The following is a 22915-nucleotide window of genomic DNA, read 5'->3' on the forward strand; positions in this document are numbered from 1 at the left end:
AGGTGGCCCTGCCTTGGCAGGGAGGTTGGACTGGACGATTTCCAGAGGTCCCTTCCAAACCTAATGATTCTGTGATTCTGTGAAAGATGGTTCTCACAGGTCCCTATTGTGTATCACAAAGTAAATAAAAATATTGGTAACAGTCTGGACAGGTTACCTGAAGGAACTCTTACAAAGGTAAGGGTTAATAAGAATAATATTCTACCTAAGCCACATAACACCATGACATACTATTTACTCAAATACTATTAAAGTGTCTTGTATCAAAAGCAGCTGTAGTAGCTGCTTCTGCTTTACATTATTCTGTATGTAGCAGACAACAATGAAACTTATTCCTATATAAAAGCAATGTTAAAAATCTTTCTATAGTAATTTTGCGCTTATAGAAAATAAGTAATTTTTAAAACAAGTAACAGCATAATTTCTTTGAGCTGACAGGTTAATCTTTTTTCAGTAAAATTTATGGTGTTTGCTTTTGAGTTTTCAACATGCAACTTTTTTGAGAAGGATTTTTTTTATTGATGATGTAAATGCTCTTACACTCAAACAAAAATATCATAATACCTCCAGAGTTCACCCTTTTGCTGTGGAAGTAAATCATAATATATTTTTTCAGTCACCTTTCCTTTCAGCCTAGCTCAAGAAATAAGATGTTTATCAAACTCATGAGAAAAAAACTATCACAGATTAAGACGTAACCAAACCCCTCCTAAGATCAGCAGATAAGCCTCAGAGAGGGGAGTTCCTGTCCCTCTGGTGCACACAGGCTTGCAGACATGGTTCTGAATACCAAGTGAATAGCCTCTCACCTGGATTGTGGGACAGTCTTGTCTACAAAGAGGAATATTGCTTTCTCAGACGGCAGTTGAATCCTCTTCCTGATGATCCACATGAACTGGGCCACGGTGATGTCTGATGGAACTAAGTACTTCCTCTTGTCAATGTCAACAATTTGAGATCCTGAGACCTTCTCCACTATGACCTGTAAAGCACAGGTGTGAAGGTCAGGCTTTTCTGGATTGCTATGAACAGAAAGCTTTTGGAAATCACTTGCTGGTGCAGGTTTACAACAGTGAGCAGAGAGGAGGAACAAAAAGGTTTCTTGACCACAGCCAAATGAGAGGTAAGACTGGTTCAGCACTGTAAACCCTGATCTTAAACTGCACTGAAACTTAAATTCATATACACAATCGCATGAAACTTCCTCTGCCTGTTGAAGTCAAGGGGTGAAAAGATACAATATGTCTAAAAGAAAAACCTGTGATAGAAAAGCATGCAAATGATTTAACTTTTTGTATACTGAAGATATGAAATTACTGTGATGTGGACCCCAAGTTAAGAATGAGCCAGCACTGTACCCTGGCAGCAAAGAAGGCTTATGGTATCTCAGGCTGCAAGTATTGCCAGCAGGTCCAGGGCAGTGATCCTTCCCCTGAACTGGTGAAGCCACACCTGAGTGCTCTGTCCAGTTCTGGCCTCCTCAGTATGTGAGCTTAAAACACTAACAATAGTGTGTGTGTCTTTAACAGTAGAATAGACCAAACTGTTCTAACTTATTAACACGCAGAAAGCTTCTCCAACTGACTTTTACAGTAACGAGTACAGGAGAGACATGGACATACTGGAGAGAGTCAAACAAAAAGACTCCAAGACGTTTAAGGGATTGGACCATCTCTTGTATGAGGAAAGGCTGAAAGCTGGGACTGTTCAGCCTGCAGAAGAGAATGCTCAGGGGGATCTTATCAGTGTTTATAAATACCTGAAGGGAGAGTGTAAAGAAAATGGAGCCAGGTTGTTCTCAGTGATGTCCAGTGACAGGACAGGAGGTGATGGGCACAAAGTGAAGCACGGGTTTCCTCTGAACATCAGGAAACATTTTTTTACTGTGCAGGTGACAGAGCACTGGCAGAGGCTGCCCAGGGAAGGTGTGAAGTCTCACAGCTTGGAGATACTCCAAAGCCATCTGTCCTGGGCACCTGGCTGTAGGTGGCCCTGCTTGAGCGGGGAGGGGTTGGACCGGATGACCTCTGGAGGTCCCTTCCCACCTCAACCCTTCTGTGATTCTGTGATTTATTCATACCAGGACACTAATGTCCTATTGTGTTTAAGTACGGCTAATGATTTTAAAGTTCCCCGTGTGCAATAGCCAAAAACAGTGTATTCTGTGACACAAGCTTGGGGGCAGGAGCAGGAGAGGAATTGGCATTGAGACAAAGGGGCACAAAATCACAAAAAGGGATATAGAAACCTGATTCTCCGAATCAGCATCTACTGAGATGTTTGAAGCATGAGCAGCTAGAGAGCTTCAGGTTTAAGAGTGGCTTGTCTGCACTACTTCTCTTTAACTGGTGATCGAAAGACGGAGTCCAGGATTTCTGTCTTTTCACTTACTCTAGTTGATAACAAGAAACTGAAGAATCCATTTAACCATATTCCTTCCTTGCCCCATTCAGCTGTAACGGAGTCATGAAAAGTTTAACTAGGCTGCAGCACTAGTACCTGAGCAACGGCAGGTGATCTGAGAAAGTGTACAGATGCTTTGTACAGATGCTGCTTACTTTGTTTTGACACTGTCACAATGTAAAAAGAAAGTAGAATAGAACAGAATAGTTCAGTTGGAAGGGCCCTACAACAATCATCTAGTCCAACTGCCTGACCAGTTCAGGACTGACCAAAAATTAAAGCATATTACTCAGGGCATTGTCCAAATGCCTTGAACACTGACAGGCCTGGGGCATCAACCACCTCTAGGAAGTCTGTTCCAGTGTTTGACCACCCTCATGGTAAAGTAATGCTTTCTAATGTCAAGTCTGAACCTCCCCTGATGCAGCTCTGAACCATTCCCATCCCTGTCCCTGGATCCCAGGGAGCAGAGATCAACAACCCCCTCTCCACATTACCTCCTCAGGAAGCTGCAGAGCAATGACATCACCCCTCAGCCTCCTCTCCAAACTAGAGAAACCCAGAGTCCTTAGCCACTCCTCATAGGACATGCAAGTGTGACCATCACTGCTTGCAATCTTCATACACACAATTCTAGTTTGCAACAAGCATGGCCTATCCTCATTTAAATTTTCATAGTGCTAAATAAAATCCCACAAAACAAAGAAATACAGGTTTAATATACACACCACTTCCACCCTTCCAACTTAACTGTCTTCTTTAAACAATGCCTAAGCTGTTCCCAACAGATGACAGAACCAGCACGTAGCATGCAACAAAAGAAAAAAAAAATCCCAAACAGGAAGAAATATTAGAAATAAATTTCAGTAATACTGAAGCTACAAAATCAGAATTTAGGTAAATGGGAGGGAGAAGCACCAGCCTTGTTTATTATCTGATCTGCCATTTCACCTTTTGTGCACAAACCAGAAATGCCAAAATGTCTCTCAGGTTTCCATCTAGAGCATTAGAGTATTCATTAGATGTTTTTATTCCTCCCTGAAGTCTTTTGTATTAATCCGTGCAACATACTGTGCCATTACACAGCAAGTACCCTTACATCAGAAACTGTCATGCTAAGTAGAGGCATAGGCATCCTTCAGGGAACTCGGTGCAGAGCTGAAGAAGCCACGTTGTATCGAAATAGTCAAGTTGATATTGTGGTGTGAGTTGTGGTATAATGCAAGGTTCTAGCTGGCCATAGACCACATGTTCATTTTTTACAGTGCTTTGCAGTACTGCTTTTTATAGAATCATAGAATAGCTAGGGTTGGAAAGGACCTTAAGATCATCAAGTTCCAACCCCCCTGCCATGGGCAGGGACACCTCACTGTAAACCATATTACCAAGGCCTCGTCCAACCTGACCTTGAACACTGCCAGGGATGGAGCATTCACAACCTCCCTGGACAACCTATTCCAGTGCCTCACCACCCTAACAGGAAAGAATTTCCTCCTTATTTCCAATCTAAACTTACCCTGTTTAAGTTTTAACCCATTACCCCTTGTCCTATCACTACAGTCCCTAATGAAGAGTCCATCCCCAGCATCCTTATAGGCCCCCTTCAGATACTGGAGGGCTGCTATGAGGTCTCCACACAGCCTTCTCTTCTCCAGGCTGAACAGCCCCAACTTTCTCAGCCGATCTTCATATGGGAGGTGCTCCAGTCCCCTGATCATTCTTGTGGCCCTCCTCTGGACTTGTTCCAACAGTTCCATGTCCTTTTTATGTTGAGGATACCAGAACTGTACACATTACTCCAAGTGAGGTCTCACGAGAGCAAAGGGGCAGGATCACCTCCTTCGACCTGCTGGTCACACTCCTTTTGATGCAGCCCAGGATACGGTTGGCTTTCTGGGCTGCGAGCGCACACTGCTGGCTCATGTTCATTTTCTCATCAACCTGTACCCCCAAGTCCTCTGCAGGGCTGCTCTGAATCTCTTCTTTGCCCAGCCTGTAGCTGTGCCTGGGATTGCTCCGACCCAGGTGCAGGACCTTGCACTTGGCGTGGTTAAACTTCATGAGGTTGGCATCAGCCCACCTCACAAGCCTGTCAAGGTCCCTCTGGATGGCATTCCTTCCCTCCAGCGTATCAACCGAACCACACAGCTTGGTGTCATCGGCAAACTTGCTGAGGGTGCACTCAATCCCACTGTCCATGTCAGCGACAAAGACGAACAGCATCTAGTAAATGTGGTGTATAACTCTCTGGCCAAAGTTAAGGTAAAGAAATGACAGCACTGCCCGTTTGTGACAGGAATTTTTATTGTACTTGTTTGTTAATTGAGAAAGAGGAACATATTAGCTCAATTGATTATGATCACATTGTGCTCCTGCTTAGGATAAGCTAGCAAATCCAGTGTTCCCAATACTAATTCAATGTTTTTATCTCTTAAACTAACACCTCGAAACAGAATAAATGCATTCCTCTTTTCATGTTTTAGTAGCCCAACTACTTTACTTTATTATTTAATCCGTGTCATCGGGTGTATCCTCCAAAGGAATGAGGCTCTGGAATTCATAGCCATGAGAAAAAAGAAACAAAACACAAAACCAACAAAACTTCTTCATTAGAATTTAACATTCTAATAAAACAAGACCTATCAATATATTAATCCAGTTACAAATGCGTGTATATAGAAGGAAATCCTCTGGATGTCATTACAGAAAATGATAAGCTATTTACAAGAGACACAGCAAGATGGTATGGTAGCCAGGACCCACCATTCAGAAACCAAATGTGTTCTCTCCACTGTAGGTAACATACAAGAATCCATCCTCATCCTTTTCCTTCTCATAAAGTTGTCCCATAGTTAAGCTTGAAGGGAGAAAAAAAAAAACCCAAAGAGAAACGGTTTGCTTGGATCGTGACAACTGCAAATGGTACCAGTTAGAACCTTACATAGACAAGGATTAATAAAAGCTAAAACTTGTGAATCAGTGCATAAAATACAAAAATTAGGATATATGAAAGCGGTTGATTCCTGAGTTAGCAAAATGATCCGGGGCTCTCTATAGTGTCTAGGGTTTTGTTATTCTTCATGGGTTACATGGGTAAGAGCAGTCAGTTGAGTAGCTCATGGGGACTGACAGAGTAGTTGAGAGGGAAGGAGGAATGGAAGTGAGCCAAGGGGTGCAGAAAGACACCATAAAATGGTGTCTCAGGTATGGTCGAAGATGTTAAACAAGACCGGTCCCAACACCGTTCCCTGAGGGACACCACTCGTTACTTGTCTCCAGCCGGACCTTGAGCCATTGACCACAACTCTTTGTGTGCGGCCATCCAGCCAGTTCTTTATCCACCAAGTGGTCCATCCATCAAATTGATGTCTCTCCAATTTAGAGACAAGAATGTCGTGTGGGACAGTGTCGAACGCTTTACACAAGTCCAGGTAGATGACATCAACTGCTTTACCGCCGTCCATCAGTTCTGTAGACCCATTGCAGAAGGCCACCAAATTGGTCAGGCAGGATTTCCCCTTAGTGAAGCCATGCTGACTGTCACCAAGCACCTTGTTGTTTTCCATGTGCCTTAGCATGCCTTCCAGGAGAATCTGCTCGAAGATTTTGCCAGGCACAGAGGTGAGATTGACTGGTCTGCAATTCCCCAGGTCATCCATTTTCAATACCATTATCTGATACCTATGCTCTCTGCATTTCTGTAATTAATCCAGCAATGATTACTGACTTCCCACAGCTAGCCAGCAAGCACTTAAACAATGCCTCAAGAAGGAGAAATGAAGCATGGCTGCAGGACGCTCCAGAATACCAGTTGGTCTGCAGATGCCAGTTGAGCCCTTCACTAAATCACTAAAAAGGTGCTGTGATGCTATTCTGTCTGTGTGCCTCCGCTGTACCAGACTTACAGTGCCAGCTAATCCAGCAATGTATGCAACTGATGTTAATTACAGCTTCAGCTAAAGTTACAGGACGACAGTGAAGCCATGCTAATCATGGCTTGACTTCGCGAACAAAGATTTGGGAAGGGCATTTACCCACGCTTACTACAAGCGCGCTGATGACTAAGAAGGCCAATGTGAGATAGGCAAATCCGGCTACAAAAAGCACAGCAGAAGGTCTCCTTGGGTGAAACAGGTGGGGCGCGATTCTTCCTGTGTTGTCTTTTCTCCTCGAGACTAGTTCTTCGTGAACTCTCAAAGGAGTCAGCGGCATTATGTATGGTGTGCCTCCAAGTCTCCCGACTGGAGGCCAGGGTGGACCACTGATGGTAGTCAATATGGCCAAGGCTAAGGTATTGTTTCAGGGAGTCCTTATATCTCTTCTTTGGGGCACCTCTCTTGCGGCTACCGGTGGCAAGTTCACCATAAAACACAATCTTGGGGAGGCGGTGATCCTTCATTCTAGAGATGTGCCCTGCCCAGCGCAGCTGCAATTTCAGCAATGTGGCCTCGATGCTGGTGACCCCTGCCTGTTCGAGGACAGTGACATTAGACACATAGTCAGTCCAATGGATGTTTAGAATTGTACGGAGGCAGCGCTGATGAAAGCGTTCCAGGAGTCGCAGGTGATGACGGTAGATGACCCATGATTCAGACCCATATAAAAGAGTAGACAATACAATGGCTCTGTAGACACTGATCTTTGTACTTTTCTTCAGGTGTTTATTACACCAGACTCTTTTATGGAGTTTTCCAAAGGCTCTATATGCCTTTGCTATTCTGTTGTCTATCTCTTTGCCGATCGTGGCATCCGAGGAAATGATGCTTCCCAGATAGCTGAACTGCTGAACTGTCTTAAGCTCTGACTCGCCGATGGTAATATGGGGATGGCGATAATCTTCTTGCGGTGCAGGTTGGTAGAGGACTACTGTCTTCTTCAAGCTGACTTCCAGCCCAAAAACCTCAGCCGCCTCCGCAAAGCAAGATGTTAAACGCTGCAGAGCTGCTTCTGTGTGGGCAACAAGGGCGGCATCATCAGCAAAGAGCAGTTCACGGACAAGATGATTTAGGGTCTTAGTGTGGGCCTTCAGTCGCCTTAGATTGAATAGGCTACCATCGGTACGATATCGAATATAAATGCCGTCTTGTTCGTCGAGGTCTGCTGTAGCCCTTTGGAGCATCATGCTGAAGAAGATTGTGAATAAGGTTGGTGCGAGAACGCAACCTTGTTTCACACCATTGGTTATTGGGAAAGGCTCAGAGAGTGCATCACCATACCTGACTTGGCCTTGCTGATCCTCATGTAACAGAATAATCATTTTCAGGAACTTGGGGGGACAACCTAATTGTTCTAAGATCAGCCACAAGCCTTTCCTGCTCACAGTGTCAAAAGCTTTGGTGAGGTCAACAAAAGTTACGTATAACCCCTTATTCTGTTCTCTACACTTTCCTTGCAATAGTCTGAGAACAAATACCATGTCTGTGGTACTTCTATTAGCCCTGAAACCACACTGACTTTCAGGTAGAAGTTCTGCGATAGCAGGTACTAGTCTGTTCAATAGTATTCTTGCAAGAATTTTACCAGCAATGGAGAGCAGAGTTATACCATGGTAGTTTGAGCAGTCTGACTTGGCACCTTTTTTCTTATACAGAGTAACGATGATTGCGTCACGAAAGTCTGACGGTATTTTGCCTTGTTCCCAACAGCACACAACTAGCTCATGAAATTTAGCGTGGAGTGCTTGGCCTCCATGCTTCCATATTTCAGGTGGGACTCCGTCAACCCCAGCTGCCTTGCCAGTTTTCACCTGCTGTATGGCCTTAAGAGTCTCTCCCATGGTAGGGGCTAAATCCAATTCGTTTTTCACCGGATGTTGCAGAATGTGCTGGATTCCTTCGCCTTGGACTACACGATTAGCACTAAAGAGGGTTTGAAAATGTTCAGACCAATGATTCAGGATGGAGATTTTATCTGTAAGAAGCGTTTGTCCATCTGCACCAAGTAAGGGGCTTTGAACCTGGAATGTGGGTCCATACACTGCCTTCAGAGCCTCATAGAATCCTCTGTGGTCACCCAAATCTGCACATAGTTGAGTCTTTTCTGCTAGGTTGACCCACCACTTGTTCTGGATGTCTCTAAGTTTCTGCTGGAGTTTGCTACATGCAAGGCGAAAGGCTGCTTTTCTTACATGGCAGAGTGGCTGAGCGAGGTGTGCTTGATGAGCAGATCTCTTTTTTGTCAGCAATACCTGGACCTCCTGGTTGCTATCGTCAAACCAGTCTTTGTTTTTCCTTGAGGAGAACCCAATGGATTCTATGGAGGACTGCAGGATGCTGTTTTTGATATGTTGCCAAAGCGCTTCAGAAGAAGAATCTATAAGTTGGTCTTCAAGCCTAGTTTGAAGGTTAGCCTGAAAGCTGTCCCTCACTGCAGCTATTTGAAGATTATCAACATTGAGCCTCCTCCTTGGAATGCCGCCCCTCTTAGGTTTGGGTTTGAAGTGGAAATTAAGTTTGCAATGCACAAGGCGGTGGTCTGTTTGGCATTCTGCACTAGGCATCACTCTGGTCTGGCAGACATCACGAGTATTTCTCTGGCACACTAAAACATAATCAATAAGGTGCCAATGTTTAGATCGAGGATGCATCCAGGTTGTCTTCCAGCTGTCTTTCTGCTGGAAGATAGTGTTGGTGATGGTAAGCTGTTGCTCTGCACAGAACTCTAGTAAGAGACGACCGTTATCATTGCAGTTGCCAAAACCGTGCTTGCCTAGTACTCCTTTCCAGGCTTCAAAGTTCTTTACTACTCGGGCGTTGAAGTCACCAAGGATTATGATCTTATCTTCTATAGGAACTTTCTAAGTGAGGTGACGCAGGTCGGAGTAGAATTTTTCTTTTTCTGCAGGGTCAGCTTGCAGAGTTGGAGCATATATGCTGAAAAGAGCAACGTGTTGCTTATTGTGTAGTGGAAGACGTAAGGAGATAATACGGTCAGAATGACCTATCGGCAAATTTTCAAGTTTAGAGGCTATGGGGTTTTTAATCATGAAGCCGACTCCAGAAAGATGACTTTCAGTTTTGGGTTTGCCTGACCAGTAGAGTGTATAGCCAGCACCATGTTCTTTGAGGCTACCATCCTCATGAAAGCGAACTTCACTGAATGCAGCGATATCGATGTTAAGTCGTGACAATTCATGGGCAATTAGCGCAGAACGGCACTCAGGACGCCCACTGTTCACTGTATCAAGCATGGTTCTGATGTTCCAACATGCGAGTGTCAATCTGGACACACCTTTGGAGGCAGGTGTATGCCTTTGTCTCTTTGTCTTTAATTGACTGCAATAGAAGATGCCCGTTGGCCGTGGCTAGCAACCAGGTGGAGGGGGAGATGAGCTTTGGTTAGGCCACCTTTTCTAGGCCTCTCTCCATATGGAGCAAGCAGTGCTGTCCTTGAAAAAGGCTGCTTGGTCATTCAGGATGCTGCCGAACAAGACTGTCATCTCCTGGGTCAGACTTGAGCGACCAATGTCCTGAACCGCCTGCATGCAGGGTTGGGTCTGCGACTTCCAGTGCACCTTATCACCTGCCGTTTCGTCCCTCGCCTGTCGCTGCAGGGCTTTGCAAGTGTGGGTAAACCCTTTGGGCCTGCGCAGTGGATTTATTTTAGGTGAGGCACAGCGTGCGCAGAACTGGCCTCACCCTTTACACCTGAGGTTTATCTGCCAGGGCCTAGCGAGCTTGGACGGTGACAGCAAAGTCCTCAGGTCGTAGGTTTAATTAGAGTATCCTTCTCTTAGATGGATGGCCTTACAGGGCTACACGAGCTCCATCTGCCCGGGTTTGAAGTTGGAGTTGTCCTTCTCCTAGGATGGTTGCCTGAAGGCTAGTGAGCCCATCCTGCCCATGGACACACTTTGTCTGACCCTTCATTTGAGAGTTGACTGGCATGGGAGACCCTACCGGAAGCATAAGCCACCACCAACATAACTCCGAACTTCACAAGGGCACGCAAGCTCTTTCCCCACGACAAGGGGGTGTTCGTGAAAGAGAAGCCATGCTAATAAGGTGTAGGTTTTAGCTCTATATGAATGAGAGCCAGATGAGGTACGTAGGCTGTAAGGAAACAAATGAAGTAATTAAGGAAAAAAAAAACCCTACAAAACAAAACAAACAAAAAAAAAAAATCCCAACAAACCACAAGCTTTGCTTATGCTGCTCAGCCAACTCCTCAGGAACAGGGCTATTCTCTGCCTATACCACAGTGTTTGATAGTAGAAAGCAGGTAGGGACCCAAGCAAAAATGCCTGGATATGATGATGCTTGCAGCATCAAGAGGCTTTTGCTTGCAACTTTGAAAAAAAAAGGCTGCCTGTGTTAATCAATATTTTAGGATGCCTGTAGACTCAGGTCTGCAATAACATACTGATTTTGCCACTGGAAATCAGAACTTAAGAGTTCTTTAGTGATTTGAGGTTTCTGTTCTTTGGTATCTTGCTATAGTTTTAGATTTGAAAAATGGGCACAGCAGTTCTCCAAAAAGCCTGTACAGTCTGCTGAGCTATATATAGGACTGTTCAGTGCATATCACATCACAGTCTGAGAACTGATTACAGCAAATCCTTTTACTTCACACTTGGATTGACTTGTCAAATAAGAATAGCTCTTACTTGTTGAAGAACTAACAAAACTCGAATTCTGTGTGTATGAGCCTGTCCTCTCAAATCTAGCAGAAAGACCAGTTCTACTGGTGAGGGAGGGAGTCATTGCATGTGTCTGTAGAAGGCAGGGGATTACGGAGAATGGTAACTTGCATTAGTCATTGAAGGATGAAAAATGGCTAGATGCCACTGCAGTTGGGCTACAGGGTGAACTGCTAAGATAAATTGTAACTTAGGAAATAGCATTGCAAGGGCAGAGTCTTGTAGTGTACCTAAAAAGATAACCAGTACATTTCCAGGCTCCTGAAATTTACCTTTGTCCTTCCCTGAAATATTTCAGAAACTGTACCTTAACATACCTAGTTTCCCTCTGTTAATCAAGAAGGTTTGTAAGGAATCTGCTGAGCAGACTGGAATGTTCCCATTTCCCCCTCAGCTGCAATATTAAAACAGTTTGCAACTGACTAGTTTTCAGATGAGCATTTATATGATGAAAAAAACAACAACACCTCTTTCCTAAAATTTGAGCCTGGCTGTTGGGAGAGGTTGATCCTGGATTTTCCTATGCATTTGCAAAATACTTGTGACCTGTAGACTGCTGCTTTCTGCTACTTGCCAGGTTTATAAGTAGTTTTAGAGGTGCTGAACAGTAATATTAACCTCACTTTTGGATGGAACTGAAGACATATTTAAGCTCAGAGCAAGTGTTGTGGTTTAAAACCAGTCAGGCAGCTCGTTCACTCACTGTCCCCCTTCTTTCCCTCCCCCCTACTCCCAGAGGGACGGACAGGAGAATCAAAAAGAATGCAACTCCCAAGGGTTGAGATAAGAACAGTTTAGTAACTAAGGTATAATACTGACGACTACTGCTATCACCAATAATAGTAATGATAAAGGAAATAACAAAGGGAGAGAATACAACCGCTCACCACCTGCCGACCGATAACTTGCCCCCTAGCCCAACCAAGCACCGAGCGATAACTCCTCCAACCCCGCAGTCTCCTAGCCCTTCCGGGTAACTCTCAGTTACATCCTGGGCATGATGTGCTGTGGTATGGAATACCCCTTTGGTCAGTTTGGGTCAGGTGTCCTGTCTCTGCTTCCTCTCGGCTTCCCTCCTCCCTGGCAGAGCATGAGACTCACAAAGTCCTTGGTCAGAGTAAACATTACTGAGCAGCAGCTAAAAACATCAGTGTTGTTAACACCATTCCCAGGCCAAAAGTCAAAACACAGCACTGCACCAGCTACAAAGAAGGAGAAAAACTGACTGCTACTGCTGAACCCAAGACACACAGGGAAACAGACTTGTGGGGAGGGGTAAGTAGGGGAAATGAAGTGCCTACAGCTGATGGTTAGTGAGGACAACCACAGTTGGTGAGGGTAGCAGCAGAGCATATGAGGGCACCGAGATTCCCAAGGCAGGTGTAAAATGAGCATATCTGTATTACCAGATAGGTCCTTGACTTTCCCAAACTAGTACAGGGACCAATGGTCCCTATTTGCCAGAACAAAGAAACTGCAATCCTTGCTTTGAGTGGGATGTCTTTAACAGCTTCACTGTTGGAGACACCATTCTGTTTTCAATCACAGTAACGAGGCAGAGCCACCTTCTTTAAGGAAGTCAAAACCAGAGCATGGAAACAAGTGGTTTTGTCCAAGTGTAGAAGTAAACGGTCTGCTTGAGCAGAAGGCTGCAGTTCAAGAGACAACATGCTAACATCCCAGTACCTTTGAAAAAGCAAGGTTTTGATTTTCGCAGGGTGCTTCCACTGCTCACCTTAGGCAGGCTGGAGCACTTAGTGATCTCAGTATGTTCAGAGTAAAATTAATTACTGACTTCATAGAAAAACAAGCAATGTACAAGCCAGTGTAGCTTTTCACTAGGAATTAAATCAGCTTTGCCATAAGCCCAGAAGCACTGGAGAAAAGGACGAGCTAGGGCTGTGATGTTGTTTCCTTGTTACAAACCATTAGCTGGTTCTGAAACCAGACCAGGAGAAAATGCTTGAGGCACAAGCATGGAAATTAAGTGAGAGTTACTTCTGGGAAGGTACTGCTGGTAGGGAGGAAAAAAAGGCATTGGAGTAAAATTGGGAGCCATAGTTGAGGGGCTACGAGCAGCAGTTCTTTCTCTCAAAGCACAACCACCCCAAGCATCTGATAATGTCATTATAAGAGGGTTGCAGCAGTGGTTTACAGGTAGAAGCATGATAAATTTTTGAGGAAAGACCATCTAAATTCATCTAGTACTGGTTTAGTTATATTGGAGATTACATTTCATCTATCTTGAACATAGGTGGTGTAGAAGGGTTGCTGTAGGAACTGTAAGGTATCTCTAAATCCAGGTAGACAGATACAGCAGCTGAGAACTGAAGTCACTTTGACCTGTCACTCTGGATGCAAGCTATAACCTGGAAAGCAGGAAACATACAGCAAGTCTGAAAAACACTTCTGACTATTAAATGCCAAAAATATATTAAATAACTATTTTGTGAAAGGTAGATGGCTCAATCTGAATCACTGTCGTTGTTTAAGTGCAGTCAGTAACCCATGCAGCCCACTCGCTCACTCCCCCACTTTCTCCTTCCCCCACCCCACTCTGGAGGGATGGGGAGGAGAATCAAAAGAATGTAACCCCCAGGGGTTGAGATAAGAACAGTCCACTAACTAAAGTGTAACACAAACACACTACTGCTACCACCAATAATAATAATGATAAGGGAAATAACAAGGGAAGAGAATACAATACCACTCATGGATACCCAGCCTGACTGAGCAGTGATCTAGCCCTTCTGGGTAACTCTCAGTTTACATCCTGGGCATGACGTGCTATGGTATGGAATACCTCTTGGCTAGTTTGGGTCAGGCGTCCTGTCTGCTTCCTCCCGGCTTCCCCTCCTCCCTGGCAAAGCATGAGACTCACAAAGTCCTTAGTCAGACTAAATATCTGAGCAGTAACTAAAAACATTGGTGTTATCAGCTCTGTTCTCAGGATGAAAGTAAAAAACACAGCGCTGCACCAGCTACCAAGGAGAAAAAATGACTGCTACTGCTGAACCCAGGACAATCATCAAGCATAAAACATGTATTGGCCCAGACAAAGTATCACATTGCAATTTGAAATTTAATTCCTGTATCCATCCACACACTGCAGTCCATTCCTGATACAGCATCACGTAATTCTGACTCACACTGAAATTAAATTTCTCTTCTTCCCCTAGGGTTATGAGGGATATTCTTGAAATGGACAAATGGGTATCTGTGGCGATGGATGGTCATTAGCGCACAGCAGTCTGTACATGACAGGGTACTTAGCCAAGAAGGGAATGGCAAGGATCAGCTCAGCCTGCCAGACTGCAGCTGGAGAAGGTGCTGTGACTAGGCGCAGCTCAGCAGCAGAGAAAGTTGATGGGATTAGAGGTTCTTCTCTGGGCTGCACTACTTAATGGATGCTATTTACCAAAAGGCCAGACAGAAGTGGCACCAACTTGTAAGGGATACAATTATGATTCGTGTCAGCAGCTTAGAAACCCTTGTAAGCATTGCACTTGGTATAAGAAGAAAGAAGATATAATGTAATAATCATTTTTTTACATTAGTTAAGTACCATAAGAATTATATTGTAAAATTCTGAACACTTTGTAAACTTTAGAATATTGCCTAAAGGGAAACAGCTGTAACCCCCAATATATGCTTATGCAAGATTGTAATCACAATATATAGGAACTAAGTCTTAAGCAAATAACAGATGTCCGGTAGTGCCAACAATGCTTATACAATTGAGCTCTTTGCAAAGGGATGATTTGTCACTCAAAGGTCACGAGATAAGGAAGAGAATAAAGAACTTACAATTCCAGCAATCTTCAAGAAAGACAGAATAGCAAGAGAAGAAAACAGAACAAGGACCCTAACAACAGGATACCATTAACTCACAACAATCTCCTAACAGGATACGTATGCAGGATGTAAAGAGCACAGATACCAGATGTGATAATGTATAAAAGAGTAAAACCCAAAAGAGACAGTGTGCGTTGCTGGTGGAGTGAAGGCTCCCCTGCGCACCCAGCGCTGCTTGCGTATTGCCTCTCAATAAATTGTAAATAAATTAAATTTGGACCAAAACCCTGTCTATGCTAAATTTTTATAACAATTTGGTGACCCCGACGTGATCTCTGTGCGGCTGCTGGGGACTATAACCTCTATGAGGAGGCGCCCCACATTTTGTGGCTCGGGGGGGTTTTAGTCTTGAGCAGTTCCACGAGATCAACGGACAGAGAGGCAATAACCAAGGAACTGAGCTCCCTGGAGAACTGCAGTTTAAAATTTTCCCATAATTCTTGTGCACAAAGATCCGGACGAGAACAACGCACTGTAAGTATCGTTCGGTTGGGAGGAGAGTCGGGGTATGTGTGTGAGTGTGAAACAGAGTGCCTGATGTGCCTGGTGAGACACGAACCAGATACCCTGAACCTGTGAGAATACACATTAGGTTATCAGGATTTGTGAAGTGAGTGTGGACCTCTTTTAGGTGCGTTTCCAAACTCCCGCGAGGGACTTGGTCGCTGAAGGAGGGAAGCGATAGTGATTGGGCGAAAGGGAATACACCCGACAGGGAACGGGTCAGAGTCTTGGCCATAACTCAACCCGGGTAGGGGGCCCAGGTACAGGTCCCCGAAATAGGATAATGGGTCAGAAAAACAGTCGTAATTCTAACCCAGGAAAGGATCCAAGGAGAGGTCCTAGGAATAAAACAGGGAACAACCTACCAGATATACCCCCGGACAGTCCCCTGGGGTTAATAATTAAGTACTGGGGCTCATGGCCGTCCCAGGAAAGAAAAAGTAAGGAAAAAATGGTCCATTACTGTATGGAAGTGTGGACAAAAGAGGAAATTCGACCCGATCATTTGTATTGGCCAATATTCGGGTCTTTTGATGATTGGATATGTCAAACCTTAAATCTATATGTAAATAGAAAAGAACCTTTTAGCCAAGAGGAGAGTGAGTATGCAGCTTTGTGGAAGGGATCATTAGCAAAAGTTTCATTATTCCCCCTAAAAGAAAGGAAATCAAGAAGGGGAAAATCAGACAGAGCATCTTGGGAACCGCTAGATAATCTGCCACCCCCTTATCAAGGACAGGACTCGGAAGATAAACAGGAGGCTCTGCATCCTCTCTTAAACCCTAGTACTGTCCCGTTGGCTCCCCCTCCTTCTCCCCCTTCTGCTCACACTAGGAGCAAAGTAGGAACAAAGAAAGACGATAAAACGAAGGAGGTAATAACATTGGCACCCCTCCGAGAAGTCCCGATGGGAGGGAATGTAGGAGGTATTGGATTTGTGGCAGTGCCCTTGAATACAAACGATGTGAGATCCTTTAAGAAGGAAATGGGCAGATTATTAGATGACCCTTTAGGGGTTTCCGAAAGACTGGATCAATTCCTAGGCCCTAACATCTACACCTGGGAAGAAATGCATTCGATCTTAGGAATATTATTTACTGTAGAAGAGAGGTCCATGATTAGACAGGCTGGAATGCGAAACTGGGAAAGGCAGCACCAGCTGGGACCTCCGGGAGAACAAAAATGGCCTAATCAAAATCCAAATTGGAACAATCAGAATGGCCAAGATAGACAAAATATGGTGGACTTAAGAGGAATGATTATACAGGGAATTAGAGATGCGGTTCCAAGGGGACAAAATATTAATAAAGCTTTCAGTGAACATCAGGAAAAGGATGAGTCCCCTACTGATTGATTAGAAAGATTGAGGAAAACGTTTCAAATGTATTCAGGTGTAGATCCCACTTCCCCAGTAGGAGAAGCTCTGTTAAAAACCCATTTGTGGCTAGATCCTGGGGAGATATTAGGAAAAAGTTAGAGAAGTTAGATGATTGGCAAGATCGTGGGCTTCAGGAGCTATTGAGAGAAGCTCAGAAAATTTATGTACGCGGGGAGGAGGAAAAACAGAAAGTGAAAGCAAAGATATTTGTTGCAGCAATCCGAGAAACTCAAAGAAGAGAACAGCCTAGACCAATACCCAAGACTTCAGGATCTGGGTATCAAGAAAGAAAGCAAATAGAACAAGGAGGGAAGATTAAGACCATGTCTGGAGAAATACCAGAATGCTATTATTGTGGCAAGAAAGGACATATAAAGAAGAATTGTAAGAAGCGAATGCGAGATGAGAAAATGTTTAAGGAGGAAGAATAGGGGTGTCAGGGGCTGTATATCCTGGGGACAAAAACATCATCTGAGCCCTTGATAAAATTAAAGATAGGTCCCCAGGAAGAAGAATTAACATTTTTAGTCTATACCGGAGCTGAAAGATCTACAGTCCGGAGTGTCCCTACGGGATGTCGAATAAGTAAAGAATCTGCTTTAGTAGTGGGAGCAAAAGGAGAACCCTTCAGGGTACCCATCATTAAAAACATAGAAATTGAATCTGAGAAGAAAATTTGTTTAGGTGATTTTTTAGTTGTAGAAGAAGCAGAATATAATCTATTAGGCTGAGATCTAATTGTAAAGTTAGGAATAAATTTAGGAGTAAAAGAACGAACAATAACAATCAGTCTTTATCAATTAACAGAGAAAGATGAAGGACGGATAAGCTCAAAAGTCTGGCATAAACCAGGTGAAATAGGAAAGTTAAACATTGAACCATTAAAAGTGAAAATAATTAATCCAAAAGAACCAATTAGAGTTAGACAATACCCGATTTCCTTAGAAGGAAAAAAGGGTTTAAAACCTGTAATTGAAGACCTAATACAAAAAAGGACATTGGAACCTTGCATGTCCCCACATAATACCCCAATTCTCCCTATAAGGAAACAAGATGGGAGTTATAGATTAGTTCAAGATCTAAGGGCAGTGAATCGAAGAACTGTGACCCGATTTCCTGTGGTAGCAAACCCATATACTTTATTGAATCAGGTGTCACCAGAACATACCTGGTATAGTGTGATTGATCTGAAAGATGCTTTCTGGGCCTGTCCTCTAGCCGAAGAAAGTAGAGATTTCTTTGCATTTGAATGGGAGGATCCAGAAACTGGTCGAAAACAACAACTGAGATGGACGGTGTTACCTCAGGGCTTTACTGAATCTCCAAATTTATTTGGACAAGCTCTAGAAAATTTATTAAATCTTTCAAACCTGAGGGGGATGTAAAATTATTACAATATGTAGATGATTTACTAATAGCTGGAAAACAAGAAGAGGAGGTCCGGGAGAATACAATTAAGTTATTAAATTTCCTCGGAGAGAAAGGGCTAAAAGTCTCAAAGTCAAAATTGCAATTTTCAGAACCTGAGGTCAAATATTTGGGACACTGGATCAGCAAAGGAAGAAAAAAGTTAACCCAGGCCGAGTAGCAGGAATTATAGCCTTACCTGCTCCAAAAACAAAGAGAGAGATCCGACAACTGTTAGGATTATTAGGCTATTGTAGACAATGGATAGAAGAATATAGTGACAAAATTTTTATATGAAAAACTCACATTAAATATAATAAAATGGTCCTCAAAAGATGAAGAGAAATTCCAACACTTAAAAGGTATGTTAATGAGAGCTCCTGTGTTGACTCTCCCGGATTTGAATAAACCATTTCAATTATTTGTAAATACAAGTACCCATGCTGCATATGGAGTACTAACTCGAGATTGGGCAGGAAGTAAAAAGCCCGTAGGATATTTCTCTAAATTATTAGACCCTGTAAGCAGAGGTTGGCCTACCTGCATACAGGCAGTAGCAGCAGTAGCTTTATTAGTTGAAGAGGCCAGGAAAGTAACCTTTGAAGGATACTTAATTGTTTATACCCCCCATGATATTCGAGGGATCCTTCAACAGAAAGCAGATAGATGGTTAACAGATAACAGATTACTGAAATATGAAGCTATTTTGATTTCTTCCCCCGAATTAGAATTAAAAACTACAACAGCTCAAAATCCAGCACAGTTCTTATTCGGAGGAGGGGAAGAAATCTTAGGACTCGGCCATAACTGTATAGACATGGTCGAGTTACAAACAAAAATCAGACCTGATCTAGAAGAAGAAGAACTCCAGGAGGGAGAAAAACTATTTGTGGATGGATCCTCACAAGTGGTTAATGGAAAAAGAAAATCAGGATATGAAATTGTAGATGGAAAAACAGGAGAAATAATAGAGTCTGGTCCTCTAAGTGCAAGTTGGTCAGCACAAGCATGTGAATTATATGCCTTGTTGAGAGCATTGAAAAGATTACAGAATAAGAAAGGAACTATATTTGCGGACTCCAAATATGCTTTTGGGATAGTACATACCTTTGGAAAATTATGGGAAGAAAGAGGGTTGATAAATACTCGAGGAAAAGGATTAATACATGAGAAATTAATAAAACAAATATTGCAGGCAATAAGGGGGCCCGAGACAATTGCTATAACTCATGTTAAAGGGCATCAAAAGGGATTGCAGTTCAGGACCAGAGGGAATAACTTAGTGGATAAAGAAGCAAAATGAGCAGCTCTATTGACTTTAACAACTACTAAAAATACAGAGGAGGAGGAAAAACAGATAAATGACCCAAAAGTATACTCTCAAAATGAAATAAAAGAATATGAAAAATTAGGAGCAAAATTAGAAGATAATAAATGGATATTACCTGATGGGAGGGAGATGTTACCTAAAAGTTATGCTAGAAGAATATTGCATAGACTGCATCAACAAACACATTGGGGAACAAGAGCACTCACTGATCAATTTTTAAAATTCTATGGTTGTATGGGGATTTTTGAAATAGCAAAGCAAGAGACCCAGGGGTGCCTAACTTGCCAAAAAGTTAACGAAAAGCAAATGAGACAAGCTCCAAAAGGGGGAAGACCTTTGGCCCACCGACCTTTTGAAAGGATACAGGTCGATTTTACCGAACTACCAAAAGCAGGACGATACAAATATCTTTTAGTAATGGTAGATCAGTTGACACATTGGGTCGAGGCCATACCCACTGCTAGAGCTACAGCTCAAGTAGTGGTGAAACAATTACTCGAAAATATCATTCCTAGATATGGAATGATCAAGGTAATAGATTCAGATCAAGGATCTCATTTTACCTCTAAAATTCTTAAAAGTATTATAACGGTTTTAGGGATCCAATGGGATTATCACACCCCGTGGCATCCCCAGAGTTCTGGGAGGGTAGAGAGCATGAATCAAACTTTAAAACATCAGTTATCAAATCTAATGATTGAAACTAAAATGTCATGGATAAAATGTCTTCCCTTGGCCTTATTAAATATTAGAACTATGCCAAATTCAATCACTGGAATCTCACCTTTTGAGATGTTATATGGAATGCCCTACACTCAGGGATTACCAATAGACCACCCTAAGCTGGAGGATGACACCATTCAATATTATATTACTAATCTAAATAAAAACATGCAAGAACTTAGAGATAAGGGAATGTTAGCACAGAATATCCCTTTGGAGTTTTCAATACATAAAATTCAACCAGGGGACAAGGTACTAATAAAAAGCTGGAAAGAAAGTAGTTTAACCCCTCGTTGGGAAGGACCATTTCTTGTTCTTCTGACTACAGAGACCGCGATCCGGACAGCAGAAAAAGGGTGGACTCATGCCTCTCGAGTTAAAGGACCTCTCCTGGCAATAGAGTCGAGCAACTGGAAAGTAACGACACTACCTGGTGAACTGAAGCTGAGACTCATGCGTGAGGCAGATATTTGATGATGTCTAAGTGAAAACTGTAACTGCTCTTTTATTCTGTATACTGAATGTAGTTATTGTAAGGAGAGGTGGTATTATCATCATTACAGCAGATACCCTCCAAAGGAGCTGTGTTTAGATATATATTGACTGAACAAATTTTGACGGTTAAAACCACTTAAATTTGTAATAGGGTAGGAATAAATAGAAGCAGGTGGTGAAACAGATTTTGAGCGGAACTCAAGAAGGTTTATAATAGTTTTGTAAACATAAAAAGTACTGAGTGTCGCAAACAAAACTGAGTCCCCGTTGGCCATAAGGCGGTTAAGGCCGAGAACTGGGAGACTGTTAAAAGACAACATGAGAAACGGCAAAATTCATATGGTGCCCCTGAAGAATACCCCTGCTGCCGAGAAGATGATATACCTCACTGCCGGAAGCAACCCGGTAGGCGAAGGAGGCAGAGGAGTAAAAAGAATGTGGGGCTTGGTAATAACAATTTTTCTAATAATCTCTCCCCAATCTGGGATTGCCAACTCATGTTCGAAATGTTATCAAAAGGTTAAATTCGGCCAAACAACGATTCGGTCGTTTGCGTATCACACTCATATCAATGCCGGATGCTATGACTCAAAACAATTGGAAACTTGCAGATTTGATGGTAAAGACCTGTGGGTAGCGACAAACTTAGGAGCACAAACTGGAAGAGTAAAAACCGGAGTTGGTAGTTGTCCCCGTGAAGAACAAAATATATGTTTTACTAAAGGAGGAATGTGGGGATACTCTGATGGAGGACGAGTACAAGATAAATTTAAAGCGGAATTAGTAAAAAATGCTACAGAGAGGCTAAAACAACCTAAAACCGGTATTTCCCGGAAAGGATCTCCTAGTGAGTTATATGAGAAGATTAAGAGTAGAATTAGTGGGTGGGATCTCCCCACCCTAGGAAAAAAATTATACATAGATCTAATGCAGAGAATAGTGAACGAGTTAAATGTGTCCAATTGCTGGATTTGTGGGGGATCCCAGATGACAGAACAATGGCCCTGGAGAGGGGAGGGAGTGAATCCTCAACAGTTAATTCTATGGAATAATACACATAAATCTATCGAACAGAGACCTGAAGGGTGGGTATTAACCAATCAGGTTCTGGGTCAAATATGTATATCTAGGGAAGGAAAAAACTTTACCCATTTTGTGGGACATACTCCCTGTAAGATGATATTAACCACCAACTCCACACAAACAAATATTAGCAAAAAATGGTGGCCAAAACCACCTAAAGGATATTGGTCGCAACAATGTAACAATAATGAAACAATGTGTTGGAGAAAGACAACTAATAGAACTACAGCTAACCCATTCCAGGAAATTATGGACTTAAGATCTTTTTGGGAAAGACCAGAACAACCAAGCAACTGGAAGGCCCCGATGATTTATTCTGGATATGTGGGAAAAAGGCCTACAACAAATTACCAAAGGCTTGGAGAGGAACTTGTACAATTGGTATAATACACCCGGCCTTTTTCCTACTACCAAAGCAGAAGAGCAATCAGTTAGGAAGGCCATTATATGAAACCCTCGAGCAAACAAAAAGATTTATAAAAATAGGGGGGGATCAAAGGTGGAAAGAAGAGGAATGGCCACCTCAGAGAATAATAGAATATTATGATCCAGCAACTTGGGCTCAGGATGGGAGCTGGGGCTATAGAACTCCTGTATACATGCTAAACCGCATTATCCGACTACAAGCAGTAGTAGAAGTAATTACAAATCAAACTGCAAAAGCATTGGAATTAATTGCTAAACAGCTATCTCAGACACGGGCTGGGTTTTACCAGAATCGACTAGCTTTAGATTATCTATTGGCCGAAGAAGGAGGAATATGGGGAAAATTTAATACCTCGGAGTGCTGTCTGGAGATAGATGATAATGGACAAGCAATAACCCAAATAGCAGAAGAAATAAAAAGGATCGCCCATGTACCAGTGCAAAGATGGGACTCAAAATTAAATGATAATTGGTGGAATGGTCTACTTGGGGGCGCGTGGTGGAAAAAGGTTGGCTTTATAATTGCTTGTTCATTAATAGGATTACTGTTTTTGCCTTGCATGATTCCATGTTTTGTAAAATTAATCCATTCAGTAATACAAGGAATGCAAATCTCAGCTATGCCATTAGACCTGGAGACAGCAACTAACGGTAAAACTCATTCACTAATGAT

General features: G+C 42.8%; 2 protein-coding genes across 2 annotated transcripts in view; one reads left to right on the top strand and one right to left on the bottom strand.

The window, feature by feature from the left end:
• The window catches only part of LOC133215963 (nipped-B-like protein), a 268197-nt gene that overhangs the window by 227422 nt on the left and 17860 nt on the right, over positions 1–22915 (top strand). The gene's annotated exons all lie outside the window — the stretch shown is intronic.
• LOC133215962 (gamma-aminobutyric acid receptor-associated protein-like 2) overlaps positions 1–22915 on the bottom strand; it is a 29025-nt gene that overhangs the window by 3019 nt on the left and 3091 nt on the right. Inside the window, exon 3 of the mRNA XM_061360334.1 lies at positions 810–982. Within this exon, the coding sequence (XP_061216318.1) occupies positions 810–982 (173 nt within the window). The remainder of the gene's footprint in view (positions 1–809; positions 983–22915) is intronic.

This window comes from Neopsephotus bourkii, unplaced genomic scaffold (assembly GCF_033783945.1).
Source record: "Neopsephotus bourkii isolate Nb327-2 ecotype Australia unplaced genomic scaffold, CSIRO-AGI_Nbou_v1 NB_1019, whole genome shotgun sequence".
Taxonomy (NCBI): Eukaryota; Metazoa; Chordata; class Aves; order Psittaciformes; family Psittacidae; genus Neopsephotus; species Neopsephotus bourkii.